The 16,222-nt window shown below is 37.4% G+C and overlaps 1 protein-coding gene across 3 annotated transcripts in view; it reads left to right on the top strand.

The window, feature by feature from the left end:
- ppargc1a (PPARG coactivator 1 alpha) overlaps nt 1-15,002 on the top strand; it is a 60,609-nt gene extending 45,607 nt beyond the window's left edge. For all 3 annotated transcript variants that reach the window (XM_004911224.4, XM_002936713.5, XM_004911225.4), the window contains 6 exons: nt 1,321-2,218; nt 5,243-5,338; nt 5,473-5,593; nt 7,895-8,016; nt 8,387-8,538; nt 10,222-15,002. In XM_004911224.4, the coding sequence (XP_004911281.1) occupies nt 1,321-2,218; nt 5,243-5,338; nt 5,473-5,593; nt 7,895-8,016; nt 8,387-8,538; nt 10,222-10,325 (1,493 nt within the window). In that variant the 3' untranslated portion in view covers nt 10,326-15,002. The remainder of the gene's footprint in view (nt 1-1,320; nt 2,219-5,242; nt 5,339-5,472; nt 5,594-7,894; nt 8,017-8,386; nt 8,539-10,221) is intronic.
- The last annotated feature ends 1,220 nt before the right edge of the window (nt 15,003-16,222 follow it).

Here is a 16,222-nt window from a genome sequence, read left to right as displayed (position 1 = left end):
AAAGTCATCTACGTCAAATTTACATTTTTGGGGAATTTGTAGTCTAACTTGCAGTATGTAACTGTCCAACTGGGGGTTTCCAGGGCTCGGCAAAACCCACCCACCTACCCAAATTATATAATATATATATATTACATGAAATCTGCCTAAATGTGTCCTAAATGAATATCTACTACATGCCCCCTGTTAGGTTCACTGATGGACTGCATACAGGCAGGGCCAAATTCTAAATACAGGTATAGGACCCATTATCCAGAATGCTCGGGACCAAGGGTATTCCGGATAAGGGAACTTTCCGTAATTTGGATCTCCATACCTTAAGTCTACTAAAAAATCAATAAAACATTAATTAAACCCCATAGGATTGTTTTGCATCCAATAAGGATTATTTATATCTTAGTTGGGATCAGTTACAAGGTACTGTTTTATTATTACAGAGAAAAAGGAAATCAGTTTTAAAATTCTATATTATTTTATTAAAATGGAGTCTATGGGAGACAGGCTTTCCGTAATTTGGAGCTTTTTGGATAATGGGTTTCCGGATAAGGGATCCCATACCTGTACTAGTGTCAATAATTCAGCCCTGCCTGTATGCCTCTATTAGTTACTTTATTAGTTATTTAAATGTATTTAAGTGAAAATGAATTCTGTGTAATATTGTGTGAGTCTTTATTGTGTTCTGTATGGGAGTCTTTATGTATGTTATATGTGTGTATATGTATATAAATGTAATATATTTCCAATCCTAAGGTTCCACTACTCAATCTATTATCTTATGCAAGGTGCAAGATCAAATGGTTATAAACTGGATCAGCACCCCCTTTGCTGAAGAATATGGGTTATAAATATATAATATAATATGCTTTTATTTTAGTGAACAGCATCAATTCCAACATTTCAGACCCTCCTGGGGACCTTTTTCAAGGGCAATGTGTGCTATTAGTGTTACAGTTTATTAGTTTCCAGTTTTTTGTTACCTAAATCCAATGGAGGGGGAGGGTATTTAAACTGTAACACTAATAGCACACATTGTCCTTGAAATAGGTCCCCAGGAGGGACCAAACCGAAACGTTGGAATTGATGCTGTTCACTAAATAAAAAAGGATGCGTGTGTATATTTGTGTATATATTTTATATAGATATATATTTTTGTCCTTTTATAAGGAAATTTTCTCAAGGAGATATATATATATATATATATATATATATTATTATAACTGCGTGTGTGTCTTATTATATTGAGTATGAATGTAGACCTTCTGTTTGTGGAATTTTCTTTTTATATAATTTACATATTTTTTAAATCCATTTTTGTTATAGGATTAACTCCACCTACAACACCTCCTCACAAAGCCAATCAAGAGAACCCCTTCAGGACCTCACCTAAGCTGAAATCTTGCAAATCTTCTGTGCCACCTGCTAAAAAATCTCGCTACATTGAGTCTTCCAGTATCCAAGTTCTCTATCCAGCTAAGAAAGGTCCAGAGCAATCAGAACTGTACGCACAGCTCAGTAAAGCGACTGTGGTAATTGGACAAGAGGAGAAAAAAGCTAAGCGACCTAGTTTACGACTTTTTGGAGACCACGACTACTGTCAGTTTATGAATTCAAAATCTGAAATACATATTAGCTTATCACAAGAATTACAGGCCTCAAGACATCTTGAATGTAAGGATCCTTTGCCTGGCAAAGAACTGAAAGTCTGTTCATACACTGATCAAGAGCAATGCCAGAAAGACAGCTTACCAGTCACAATGCCAAGTTCTCAGAACAGCCATAGGAAACAGCTCCAGGACCAGGAAATACGCGCTGAACTCAACAAGCACTTTGGGCACCCAACGCAGGCAGTCTACAACGATGAAACTAAAATCAGTGAACTGGTGGACAATAAATATAGCGATGAACAGTTGTCAAGACTACCTATGTTTCTAACTGCTGGGTTGGAAATAGATAGTTTGTTTGATGACAGCGAGGACGAAAATGATAAACTGTGCTATACTTGGGATGAAACACAGTCATATTCATTATTTGATGAATCACCGTCTTGCTCTACTTTTAATTCTCCGAGTAGATATTCAGTATCCCCACCAACATCCCTGTTTTCACAAAGGATATGCTCTAGATCAAGATCTAGGTCCTTTTCACAGTTTAGATCGTCTTCTCTTTCCCCATATTCTCGTTCAAGATCCAGATCTCCATCAAGCAGATCATCATCAGGGTAAGTTAAGTCTAGATGCTTTGTTTTGAATATCTTAATGTGTGTGTTTCTGTATGCAAGATTGTCGTGTTTTCATGAGGCTTGCTGTTGGGTACAGTAGAAATTAATATGGCTGCCCTGAATTTTTTTTCAATCTGTTTCCAGTTTTTTTATAAACCCATACATGGCTAATGCCCAAGGGGCCCAAAGCATTAGATGGGGTCCCAGCCTAAAGGACATTTAGGATGCTTATTTGTTGCCCTAGATTTGCTGTTCTAGATATTCTTTGAACAATAGCAAAATGACTTAAACACAATTGTAAATGTAGGTGTTAATTTACCATGGAGAAGGGTTGAACCTGAAATGTCTAAAAGCAAATGGGTTAGAGTGTAGAAAGCTCTAGGATCATGTTACAATCTCTTAAGCCACAGAAGACATCATATACATTCAACCATTCCTAATACCTTCAGCCAGGCCCTGTCCTCCCAACCCTATACATTTATTTATTCACAGTCATATATACTGAAGGCACACAATTTAATTCTTCAGTAATCTTCATTTATTACTCACAATATATCCTATTAATAATCCCTTTGCCCAATTATTTTTCTGCATAATGGAAGAAAATGTAATTTCTTAGCAACTTTCCAGCTTACATTCATTTAAAACATTCAGTAGTATTATATTTATTTTTAAATGTAATTTAGAAGCAAAATCCTTTTGGCCTTTCTTCGTTGCTAGTTCTGACTCTTGAAGTAATGCAGTAGTAGTAAGCTCTCTTCCAGATCCATTAATCTGATGGCTTCTGCTATGGGCAAAAGGGACTGACCAATACTACTTTTATCAACAACTTCATTTACAAGTAACACCAAAACCTTTAGTACCATTTTTTTGATAAATATATATTGGAATGTTGCTTAGAATGACATTTTATTTTATTATAGACATAGAATATATTGGCTGGAGGTCCTCTTTCATTATTTGGCAGTTATTGAGGGTAAGGATAATGTCCCTGTGGCATCAGAGGAGCCTGTAAGACATAAGTCATAAGACATTGCAGCAGCTAGTGACTATTGTAACTTAGCTGACTTTTTAATGGGCTTTGTGCCAAGGGGGACCGACATTTGGGGGAAGTGTTTCTTTGATAGGAAATGTAGACCATATGAGTCATTACCCATCATTCCAAGAAGCAGATACAGAATGGTTAAAGAATGTCCTAGCAATCAAATAATTTGCATGTCCATGAAGATTGCATTAGGATAGAATGATTTAAACTTTGCAAAATCATAATGCATTTAGTTAAATGTGAAGGAAACAATGGTTTAATATCTGCACAATAAATTATTGTGCATGCGAGAGGAAAATTGGTTGGATTGTGCACGGTTCGTTCAGAATGTAAAAGAGGGATATTTTTGCCGTAGAGCATGATTAGATTGTGTAATAGGACAAAGAGCTGGAGATAGGAAGTCTCCGAAGGATACGAGCTGAAGTTCAGCTGGAGAAGCTCTGGTTGAAAACAAGGATAAATTGATTAAAATACTGGAGGAGGTAAAGTTGTGAGGATGATTAGATTGTGTAGGAGGCACTTGCTCGATAGTTCAGGAGGTAATGACAGGGACATGAAGGATAGAATATTTGAAACCTACAGGAGAAACATTTCTTTTTTATTTTAAAGTAAATTTCCAAAGAGGTGTGGCCCATATAAAGCTTGCCCCATTACCCAACAGCTTCCCATCCTAGAAGATGATACAGAGCAGTTTCCTTATATACTGGCAATTTAAATCAGTTTAAATGTCCACGAACACTGGATTAGGACAGAATGATTCAACATTGCAAGGTCATAATATGATTATTTAAATGTGAAGGATCTAAAGGAGCATTTGTAATCAGACAGGGTACCTAGGACAGGGTGGGATGGATGAGAAGGATGCTAGCTGACATTCAGTTGGAGAAAGGATGATAATGCTATTCTTAGCAACTGGAAAGTATAGTCCTGGATTTATTTTCACAAGATGGCTTCCATGAAGGCAAAACAACAATATTTAAATGCTTGTATTTGTATGTAAACTGTATAATTTATATATTGCAAATAGTACAATGAAAACTTTTGTAAAAATGATAAATATAAGAACAGAATATCTATGACAGGTCCCTGTATGGCTGGAGCAGCTATCTTTTAAAGTGCCATTCAGTTAAAGGCCCAGTAACACCAAAAAGTGAAAAAACTCTGATTATATCTATCAAAAATCCTCAGTTATGTAAAACATTTGATTCCTGCTTATCTTGTCTTCAGTATTATAACAATTTAATTCTAATTAGTTTAACTAGCTGCTATGGGGGGTAGAAAGACAAGCAGGCGTTAGAGCCCTACAGCACTCTGGGAGCTACTATAAGTCATTATACAAAGACATTGTAAAGTATTTTAGAAATGCATATCCTTTACAGTGATTATCAGCATGGAGCTCTTGTGCACAGCAGTATTTAGATTGAAAAGGTTCTTATTGTTCGATTCAGACAGACAGGCCATTCTAGACTCGCTTGGGAGGAGTAGGGGATAGGGCTACTCACTAGGACTCCTCCACATATGAGTAGAGCTGCATAACTGTTCCAAGCTAGATGCCTATTGCCTGGAGCTAAAGGATTTCACAAGGCTTTAGCGCCCCTTTTTATATCCGTGTTTAGAATGCACTTTTAACATTAATGCCTTCACTTGACTGGTTTATCTGCCCCCTTTCCAGTGGATGAGAGATTTGTACATAAGAAAGAGAAGGCAGGGTACAAAGCACGTACGTTATTGGTTAGGAATAAAGGGTAAGGCCCAAATAAGTGAAAGATGGGAGGATGAATAAGGTGAATCGGTGATTTTGGGAGAGGTATCTGCAGTTACAAGAGAGGAACCACAAATTGCACTGCAGTTTCAAGACAACCCTATTAATTGCTGTAGTAGCACTTTAATCGGGCATTAAGTTACATATATGCCATGGTTTATTATTGAAGGTTTCTCAGTGCTTTGTATTTTAAAGTGCCTTTTCTCCTTGCTTAAAGGTCTTGCTGCTGCTATGAGACTGATCATTGCAGAGAAAAAACTTCTCCAATGTATGCACGATCACGGTCAAGGTCGCCATATGGTCGTAGGCCCAGGTATGGAATATTGCGTTTGCTCCCCCCTCCGTCTCGCACACACTTTCAGTCGGATTCATTTATGATCATTTACAGTGATGCCATCTTTAGTCTCCCCTTATAGCATGTGGTTCATTTGCGCATCCATTTTCTAGATATGACAGCTATGAGGAATACCAACATGAACGGCTGAAGAGGGAGGAGTACCGCAAGGAGTATGAAAAGCGGGAATCAGAGAGAGCAAAACAAAGAGAGAGACAAAGGCAAAAAGCCATTGTGAGTAATCCCTTAGTATAATGTCCTACATTTCACAAAACCTCTGGGACCATCAACCATATATTCAGTGCTGGAGAGCCTTCTTACCATGTCAGGCTATATCTGTAGGTCTCGGGGTGCTATTCACTTTGCTTACACGCTCTGACATAAGGTATGCTCACCAAGTGTCAACTATGGACCCTATGATATAAAACCATTATTAACCTTTTAAAAATATCCTTATAAAATATTCTTAGTGATGGAGTTGGTTGTAGTCATTGATTTTGGTGCATTTATAATGCAGTGTTTTGCATTATCTAAAATATGAAATAATGTACACAGGGGGAGTACTGCACACAAATGAAAGGCTTCAAGACAGACTTTTAATAAAATTGTACCTTAAAATAGGCCATGATATACCCTAAAAGTCTGTCTTCAGGCCTTTCAATTGTTCATAGTACTCCCCTGTGTACATTCTTTCATATATTATATAAGGCAAAACACTGCACCACCACCTGAAAGGCTGTACATTGTTCACCTCTAATATATAAATGCTTATATTTAGTTACATAAACTGCTGTAAAATAAAATATATATATAAAAATAGGCATTAAACCCCTTGGGTAGAGGGAATAATCCATCATACGTGGGTAAGGCCACCTATTTAACAGAGGTTCAAGGGCTTCTGAGGGTGGCACATACATCTGGAGGGTTTTCCTGAATAACAGTTGAAGGACAGTGCTATAAAGCCGCCTCACAGTATGGATTTTCCCACGTTGCTTAGTATTAATGGGGAAGGGATCATAATTCACCAGCAGTCACAAGAAATAAATCATTTCCTCACTGCTTCTTTTTTACTAGAAGGAAATTCCGAAACCGCACAAAAACATCAACACTGAATTGTCTGGCAGGAAAGCTCGCAGTAACATTCACACACATTATAAATAAAAGAGAATCATTGTAGAGTAATGGGAACAGACGCAAACTCATTCTGAATACAGCGTAGACCCCAAAATGATTTTGGATCAGTCAGTAACAACACACAAACACTGACGTGCAGGCAGCTAGTGTTGGGTAACGGGAAAGGAAACACTGCTATTTCTGAATGAGACTGTAGTCATTGCTATTCCAGATCAGTTTAATTTTGATCTGTGTGGTTATAAATGTACTGGTTCTTGGCAACAGTTACCTGCTGTGATACACATGGATACAAATGGGCCCTACATCAGGCTATATTATGGATATAATATAGCTACTGATATACCTACTGATTTCCAGTATGTGTATGGTGGCCTGCTGATCCCAAATGATATCCTTTGACCATGGATATTGTTAGGTTTGTGAGTTAGGGCATGTTTTTAAGTTATAATCAGCCAGTGCACCTTGTTAGCCAGTGCATAGTTCATTGATAGATGAGAAAGTGAAAAGGAGAAACTGGTCTCGGCTAAACCAATAGCATAATAGCAAGGTGGCCATACTTTCTGTGGGCCCCGTGGATGGTATTCACACATTCATTCTGCAAGACCGTCTGATAGTATACAGGATTGGGCAGTGTTTATGAGTGCCTTAAGGCTTGTATTGTCTTCTCAGTGTATGGTTTTTGCTATTCTGGCCAAGCTCCAACTATGTCAACTTGTGGCTCAACTAACTGTTGTGCTGTGACATTATCAGACATGGCCTACAATTCCACAAGCAAGCATTTCTAATCACTTATAGAGTGGAGACAGCTCTGACGAGAATTTCATAATCTGCTTTTCTGATGACTATTCTGTTAGACAAAAATTAGCAAAATGAAAGGCACACAAAGCTTGCATTTTAACTGCAGTAAAACCATATTCAGTTACTAAAACATGCAGTGCCTTCAGCGTCAGTAACATAAGAGCGACTGTGATCCGTATTTAATTACCTTTGTATATTCAGTATTACTTGCTGAATATACCTGAATAATACACTTCTGAGAAATGGTAAAATTCACATGAGCAAATTTTAATATTAAAGATTGGGTGGTCTTTATAATAAGTTCTGTAGTATATCAGGAAATGTAGCACTAAGATATGATTAGAATGTACGAGTACCTGCACTGCCATCTGTCAACCTACCCATCAGTCTGTAATCTGTTATCTCTTCCACCCTATCCATTCACTCATCTGTCTCAGTTTGCACATCTATCTGTTGGTCTTTCTTCGTCTGCCCCTTCTCCATCAGCAACAGTTGCACTCTCTTTCCTATGTTATATATGTTTTAATTCCTCTCCCTCTGTCTAAGTCATGGACTGTTCATTTTATTAAATAGAAATCTTCTCTCTGTGTCTTTGTTGTGTAGGAAGAACATAGAGTGATATTCGTGGGTAAAATGAGACCTAACATGAGCCGCGCAGAGCTGCGTGCCCGGTTTGAAGTTTTTGGAGAAATTGAGGAATGCACAGTAAATCTGCGGGACGATGGGTAAGAAACTTCAGTGATTGGTGTTTCTGATAAGACTTCGGGGAAGAGAAAGCATTGCAGCAAGATTGTGGGTGTAGGAGTTTGTACTGAGGGAAGTGACAGATGACACATTGAGTTCAAAGTCTTATTTATTTTCTTTCATTCTTATTTATTAGTCTTGCTAGTTGAGATCACTTCCCTCAGAAATAAGTATTTAGCTCCATGACAGGACAATCACACTGATAAATGAATGCAGTAGCTGTGTTATACGAGCCGCCATGGTACCAATCTGCCTCTGTTAAGGGGAAGGCTTTCTCCCAAGCTTTGGGGAATGTTATTTAACATGTACAGATGCCGACGTTCACGCTGTTTATTGCGACGTTTGTTACAGCAATTGTTACGGATTCATCACCTATCGCTACACCTGTGACGCTTTTGCTGCTCTTGAAAATGGATACACGCTGCGCAGGTCAAATGAGCCAGACTTCGAGGTTTGCTTTTGTGAAAGAAAGCAGGTTTGCAAGTCCAACTATGCAGACTTAGGTAAGGACATTCTCTTGTCTTATTTTTAATATTATCATACTTTTTTCGTAGTTAGTACACAACAGTGTTCAGAGACTGTTTAATTATTACTGCCCCAGTGAAGCTTACAGTTTAATATCCTACTGCAGCCCCCATATATACAAGTCCATTGATAGCCAATTCATCCAATAGTACCTTCTAAGATGGGTGCTGGAGCTCCCAGTGAGAAAACACACCAAAAAAGAGAACGTACAGACATCACATTGACAACTTGTCTTTGCTTGTTTGTATTGAAGTTAACACACAGTTAAACTATTTATACATATGGTACATGTGCCAATGTAAGGTTCCCTCTTATAAACTGAAAGCTCAATGCCCAAAAGGTCCATGATCCATCAGTGGTCTACTTGACTTGTAGGCAACCAGCATTCCAGATTTTGCTAAGGACTTCCAGCCTTAGGATGCTAGAGTTGGAGATCCAACAACATTTGGAGGGCTGTGGTGGCTCACAATAGATGGAGATGCACAAAGAGATGGAGAATATGCAGAAGAGCTGTGCCTTAGCTGGGGTGTAAATGGAGTGTTGGGCATATTTCTTCTGATGAGTTAATTACAGAGCACCAGCGACTGCCCTAATATTCTACTTAGTATCCACAATATGGCTTCCCTTTTTACATAGTGGCGTGTTTTTCTTACAAATGGCTTATTGGCAAAGACATAGCTTTTATTTCTTGAGTGGCAGATATTTGTCTTTATTAGCATTACATGGAAAAGTCAGTTTGATTGAAAGCTGTTCTGTTGTAAATTAACACCTCTATTATGCATTATCTATTTACTGATACTTAAAAGCTCCCTTGGGAAATTATGTATTAATGGGACTATTTACTTAAATCCAGTGGGTATTGTTAAACAAAAACAGGGAAGGGGGGTTGGTGAGTAGAAGACAACCTATTACGTTTTATATCTGCCCTAGTGCAGCCAAAGCAAACTGTAGAAGATAGCCCTCTATTTTTCCTCCTATAAATGTTAATGTGATGAAAAGGGTAATATTCTATTTAGTCTGTACCCCTGGTGAGGTAGAATTGGTCTGAAAGCAATATATATGTTTGGTAAGGGCCAAATATAAAAACAACAAAATGTCTTTATTTCATATACCTCTTGTGTCCAACGTTTCGGTCCACATTAGGACCTTTATCCTGGACTGAAAGGTTTTTTACCAAAGGAGCCATAAATATGCAGCCATATTTGTGTTCATTAATATGAGTTAGGTAGCCATACATTTCCTTTGGATAGAACCCATTTAAGCCTCATCCACAATATTGAGTAAACAGATGACCAAAGAGTAGACAAATTGTCATGAACAATGATAGAATGCAAGCTAAGTTTCAGTAATATCTCCCCAAAAATCTTAGCTCATCAACATAACAATTGCAGCTGGTCAGCATGAAGGGAGATCATATGAACACTGCAATATGCTTTGTTACCATTAGGTCGATCTTTGGTGTTATTTACATAGTTTCCGTAATTTACTGAAACAAAAGAGCTTCTTCTGCAGATTCATTTTCATGGCTTAAATTCAAAACATAGTTGGTTCTCTTATGTCTGTAAATAGTATGCACAAAATCCATCATTAGCAACTGTAGAAACATTTTGCATTCGCATTGTGGTCAGGTTGGTTTCATAAACCTCTTTTATTGGTTTCAGATTCAAATTCAGATGACTTTGATCCTGCTTCCACCAAAAGCAAATATGACTCCATGGATTTTGACAGTTTGCTCAAGGAGGCACAGAGAAGCCTGCGTAGGTAACAAGCATCGTCGCCAAGCCGGATAGGAATATGGAGAATACCTCAAGGACATTGCGTCCTTCAATAACAGACTCTTAAAAGTCAAACCTAGGAATTTCTCCTACTTTACACTCTGTATTACAATGGTTTACATGAACAAAGCTGCTGAAGACTGAAGAGGCAAAGTGATTATCAGACAAAAAACACGTAACCATGGGTGTCAGAAGTTTTGTTGCTGGATTGTGCCATCAATGGCTGACGAATGGTAAGGCCCACCTGCCCTCCACCCGGGAACACTCAATAAGCTCTACAGAGAAATGTCCGAAAGGCAAAAATATTTATTCTTCTTAGGTTCACAACTACTGATGCCATGGTGCGCCCCATCCTTCCTCACATTTCTTTTACTTCAAGAAATCAAAACTCCTGATAAGAGAAAAAAAACCCCCCGCAAACTGTTCAGTACAGACAATGCCTTAGTGACTTTGTTTTTTTTTTTCTATTGGGAACCTGACAAGGAAACCACGGAAATAACTTTTCTTTTTTTCTAGCAGCCACAAGACTATTTCTGCTTCTCTGTTCTTTGACTCTGACACCCATGCAATTGTCTACAGTGTCGACCTCCCACATCAAAAAGCCTTGTTAACGTGGTCAATTTCACAGCTTGTTCAGCATTATTTTTCTGATGAGTGGATGTGGTGTTACATAATAAATAAGAAGTTGGAGGCAAGTCCAAGTAGTTCGGAAGCTACGTTGTAAACTTGTAGTCAAAGTATTTACAGATATGAACCGCTTCTCTGCCAGAGATGTTGGGCAACGCCGAACATTGCCCGCTCCCCTGGCAAGAATCCGGTTCGACGGAGTATTTTTATTTTCTTGTACATAAAGTATGACAATGTCTTTTATTTGTTACAGCTATGCACTGTAAATGCAGCCTTCTTTTAAATACTGAATACTTTTTTCTTAATTGAAAATATTCAATTGTAATTATATAAGGTGAAACAACTATTGTATACTAATCTATTTAGGAAGCTGAATTTATGCTTATATATTTGATTGTAAAACAAAAAAGTGTGAGTGGGGTTTTTTTTGGTTTTTTAATTTGGGTGCACAGATAATATCTTAAGCACACTCATCCCATACTTTGGTGCGCTTCCTTTTATGTGTTTGTGACAGATGATCCTGACCTTTTTAAGTATTTTAGTGGAAGGCAACGCGTTTCACACTTTTTGTTTTTGTTTTTTGTTTCATCGTCCTCCAATACGGCACTAAAATCATTTCAGGCCGTTGTTTGCATGGACAATTCACCTACCATTCTTCTGCCACCATATTTTGTTTTCTGTCACGCTCATTTGATTTGGAAGCGAAACATCTCAGTGTTTTGGTTTTTTTTTATATAAAGCGTCTTGTTTAAGTTGCTAGTGATTCTTGTTTTTATTGCATATATGCGTCGGGAATGAATGTAACTATTGATTATTTTTACAATAGGCTTGTGTGTGTATTTTTTTATTAAACCAATTATTTTATGAATGCTGCTGGGTAACTCAGCACTGTATACCTTGTGTGGTATGTCTTTCTGTCGAAACACTGTTCAGTAAGCCAGTACTTTATTTTATTTTTTTCCATCGGCACTGTTAAATTATGGCATTTGTCAAAATATATATATAGATTTTTTTTTTATTTTACAGTTAAGCATCCTGATAAAATACTGATCGTTCATTCCTTTGTTAACTGAATACATATTTATCAGTTTATTTTATCCTATTTATTATAAGAATAGGCTGAGTACTTAGGATATGGCCAGTGGTAAAATTTAATATATGGATGCTAAACACCCTTATGCTGCATTAAAACAATGCTTCCGTTGCCAGACTTTGCGAAACATAAATTAGCTTTTGGTGTTCCATTCTTTGTATGCAGAATCTCTATCCACAGGCAGAAAGCAAATGTTTTGGTACCCAAATCAACGCATTTTGAACTATTTTGAGTTTCTTGGTATTGTTAAGTTAAACCAACTAGTTGCAATTCATTCATCTACAGTGAAATCTTCTCAGACACAGATGGAAGAAACTGTTTATTAGAAATGGAGAATATTTTTTACCACCAGTATTGTATCCATTACAGATTGAGGGCTAGAGCAACATACATAGGATATATATTATGAGCTAAATTCCATATGTTCCTTCAGCTGTCATGGAATTTCGGTAGTTGCAGCTAGAGATCTCCGATAGGTCCCCAGCGTTCATACATTGCCAGCCCCTTTACACACACACATCTGAGGCCCTTTTTGGGAGAAATGTATTTGTATCCCTTGATGATAATTTATGGAAAATATGAAAGAATTAGTGTATTCTGTTTGGAATATCTAAACCTGATTTACACAAATAGTAGTGTATATTTTCTGTTTTTGCATACAAGGTTTAGTCCCCATGAGCTTCACTGGAAAGTACTCCATATTTTCAAAATATTTATGAAAAATAAATTCCTCTGTCTTGCTGACAACATAAGGGGGTGTAATCACACTCTCTGTTAAGTGCTGCCATTGATAATGAGTGTATAAAGGCTGTAATGCTCACCCATTCCATGCTGGGTTATGATAGGCTGAAATAAAACTCTATACAGTGTCACCAGTCTATTGGAGCTCTGCAGCATGACTAAACCTATGCCAGGCACCATAAGCCCAAAGCTATTTTCTGTGTAAGACTCACTTAAATATACGGTTGCAGGCAAAATTGTGACGTCGGTAACTGATTGTGACGTCGATAACCGATTGTGACATCAACAGAATCTAAAGACAAAGACATTTGTGTAAACCAGGTCCAATCTACTTCAATAATCTCTTTTACTGTGAGGTATCCTTCTGCTGTGGCAAAACATACATAATCATATCACCAGCATAGTTTGAGAGATTCCACTGTCCATGATACTGGAAGCTTTGCTAGTTTTTTCTCTTTGTTTTTGAATGTAGTTAGCAATAAATAAGGAACTTTTCCGCAGGTTCTGTTACACCATTAACAGCTTTAATCTGTGTAACCGTTGTTTAAACCGTAGGTTAAAATGCAGGTATTTTTCTTTTATTTTTATGTGAACCGCCAAACCGAAGTTTACAGTTTTTTTGTTTTTGTTTTTTTCTTTTTTTTCTGAATTTTGAGTAACTTCTGTTGTAAAAAATGAATAAAAAGAAAAGAAAAAAGTATATATATATATTAAAAGCAATAAATTATTTTTGAGAAATCAATGTTTATTATATCATATTATGTGTTAAAGATCAGATGCATTACCTATTTTGCCTTTAAATTTATGTAATCAGATGTTTTATGCATTCTATTTTATCCCTGTATTGCTGAAATGAGTAAAAAAAAAAGTGTGATTTTTTTTTTTGTTTTTTTTTTTTTTTCTCTGAACATAAAAAAAAATACATGATCTTAATGCTGACTTTTTGGGCAGATTTGACAAATGCTGGTGTTTTTCTGTCTTTTTTTTTTTAATGTTATGGGGCATTTTTGAAAAATCGGGAACATTATAATGGTTGTTAAAGGGAAACTGTGCTTTATCAGCGGTTGGGGTGAATCTTTCATTTGTTTGAAACGTGTTGTTATGTATAAAGGTTTCTCATATTGTCTGCACAGAACATTCTCTTGCATAAAATGAGACGCCATATTACCTCAACAATGATGCTTCTACCATCTCCATCTTGTAGTTTAGAACTAAATGGCATGTTTCCATTAAAGCATATGGAGAAAGCCTTTGCTATTCAAGCAACATGGACCCTCCTACTTGTGCAAAAGCTGTTCTGTGCGCACAATATAGTCCCCATACATTAACGTGAAAATAAATGCAAGATAAACCCTACCTGCAGATATATATCACCCTTTATGTAGAAGTGCACCTTTACTTTTAATGATGCAAAATATGAAACGTACCACTTACATGGTGTATTCAAGGTGCATTAAACGCCTCAAGCTTTTACATATGTAGGTTCTGCTGCTTTTCTTATACATTTAGGGGTTCGTTCTCTTACAAAGGTGCAACACTGCTCCCATCGTAGCAGCCAACAGCCACTCGACGTTTGCTTTGTTCTAACAGCAAAGCTGATTGGTTGCTACGGGGCGACTCACTGGTGCAAACTGTCGATGAGCCCCCGCGGTTGTAAATTCTACAGCTGCCACTTTTGTGAAAACAAAGATAGTATAGGATAGTCAACGAGTTAGACTTCCGATGTAAATGTCAAGTAGCATATGAGATTGTGCTAAAATATGTTGCCAAAGATGGACGCACAGAAATGCAGAGAAAGTTAGGATTTATAAAAGTTGCGCTGAAAACCTACAAGCACTTCCTCCCTCCTCTCTAGATTATTTTTTAGGTTAATGATTCTGTGTCCTCTTCGATGTCTTTAATGAGAATTTCAATTGCCTAGAATAGCCATATAATGCAATGTGATGATAATTCTGTACCTGTGTGCCAGACACTGTTAGTAATACAGATGGCCAAATGCATTGCGCTACTGTTAGAATTGTAGAAAGTGTAACAACGGCGGGAAGACGCTTAACCTGCAACCCATGGGGCGAGTTTTCACCTGCCAATTCTACATGTACTGTGGTTTTATTCATTGTATTAAGAAAAAATTCCTGTGATTATTTTTTTAATGTGCAGAACACATTGGCCTCACTGAGCTAATAAAGGGAAACAAATGTTTCAAAAAGCCAACTGTCCTTTCCCTTTTTTATGCTTCTCATATGCACCTGGTGTTCAGCAGCCATACACGTTCGTTAGGTGTGCTGGGGATTGGTCATAGGGAAAATATTAGGAGTTCTTACATTGTTTTCCCCTAAAGTGGGAATAGCCATTGTTATAAACATCCGCTTGAATTGTGGGGGATACTTTAAAAACAAATCATTAGGGTTGAGGAGACTGCCTCATACAGATACAAATAAACACGGAATTATGGGAATGAATCTCAAAGAGCTGCAAGAAAATCCCATTTACATGGGTTTATCCTATAGGCTAAAACTCACCCTGATCAGAAAACCCTGCACTACACTGATGAGCCCCAAGAAGGGTGAAACCGGTCTGTAGTTGGGAATCTGATCAGCTATTATGCTGGCTTTGGCTTTAAAACCCAGTGGGTGAGCTTTAGCCTATAGGATAAACCCATGTAAATGGGATTTTCTTGGAGATCTTTGGGATTCATTCACAGACTTCCTTTTGTTTTGGGGATACTTTTAAATTCTTCTTCAAAATAGGCTTTATAATGTATATTTATAGTTTTTGAGATATAAATTATTAGTGTGTTTCCTCAAGCTAACATTTCTTTACCTCTGCAAACCAACCAAGCTGTGTGTGTTAGTATTGCCTTGAAATTTGGTGACTTATGTTGGAGTCCGCCAATTACAGCAGGGGTCTGTCAGTAACTCACAGCATGTTTGTGTTGATCGCTGAATAAAAATAGTAGGTTGAGGAACTCCCAGTATTTAAACATTTAAAAAAGAAAACCCTAATTAATACAGTGTTTTGTTAAATGACAACAAATTAGTAAATTATTTGCATTTGCAAGGATTTACCTGTAAGGGATATTATACTGATAAAATATGATGTGTGAAAAGACAAAATGTTAACTGTTTTTCCTGTTAAGTAAAACAAGGGTATTCCTATATTTAAGAAATTCAGTCATCCAAAGAAATAGCTGTGCCAAGCAAATGCCGTGACTTGAAGCCACTGTTTCTATGTAGTCCAGGGGTCCCCAACCGCCGGGCCGTGGGCTGCTATCCACTGGGCCGCCTCTGTTCCCAGTTGTGGAGGATATGTAGTGCGCACATAAAGCCACGAATTAACACGTGCAGAGCACATAAAGCCAGAAATTAATGCACGCAGAGCACATAAAGCCGCTGAATGAACGCATTGAGTCTATAGAAAAGCTTGTGT

Source organism: Xenopus tropicalis, chromosome 1, assembly GCF_000004195.4.
Source record: "Xenopus tropicalis strain Nigerian chromosome 1, UCB_Xtro_10.0, whole genome shotgun sequence".
In the NCBI taxonomy this organism is placed as follows: domain Eukaryota; kingdom Metazoa; phylum Chordata; class Amphibia; order Anura; family Pipidae; genus Xenopus; species Xenopus tropicalis.
Note: the sequence above shows the minus strand (reverse complement) of the source record. Positions and strands in the feature narration are given on the sequence as shown.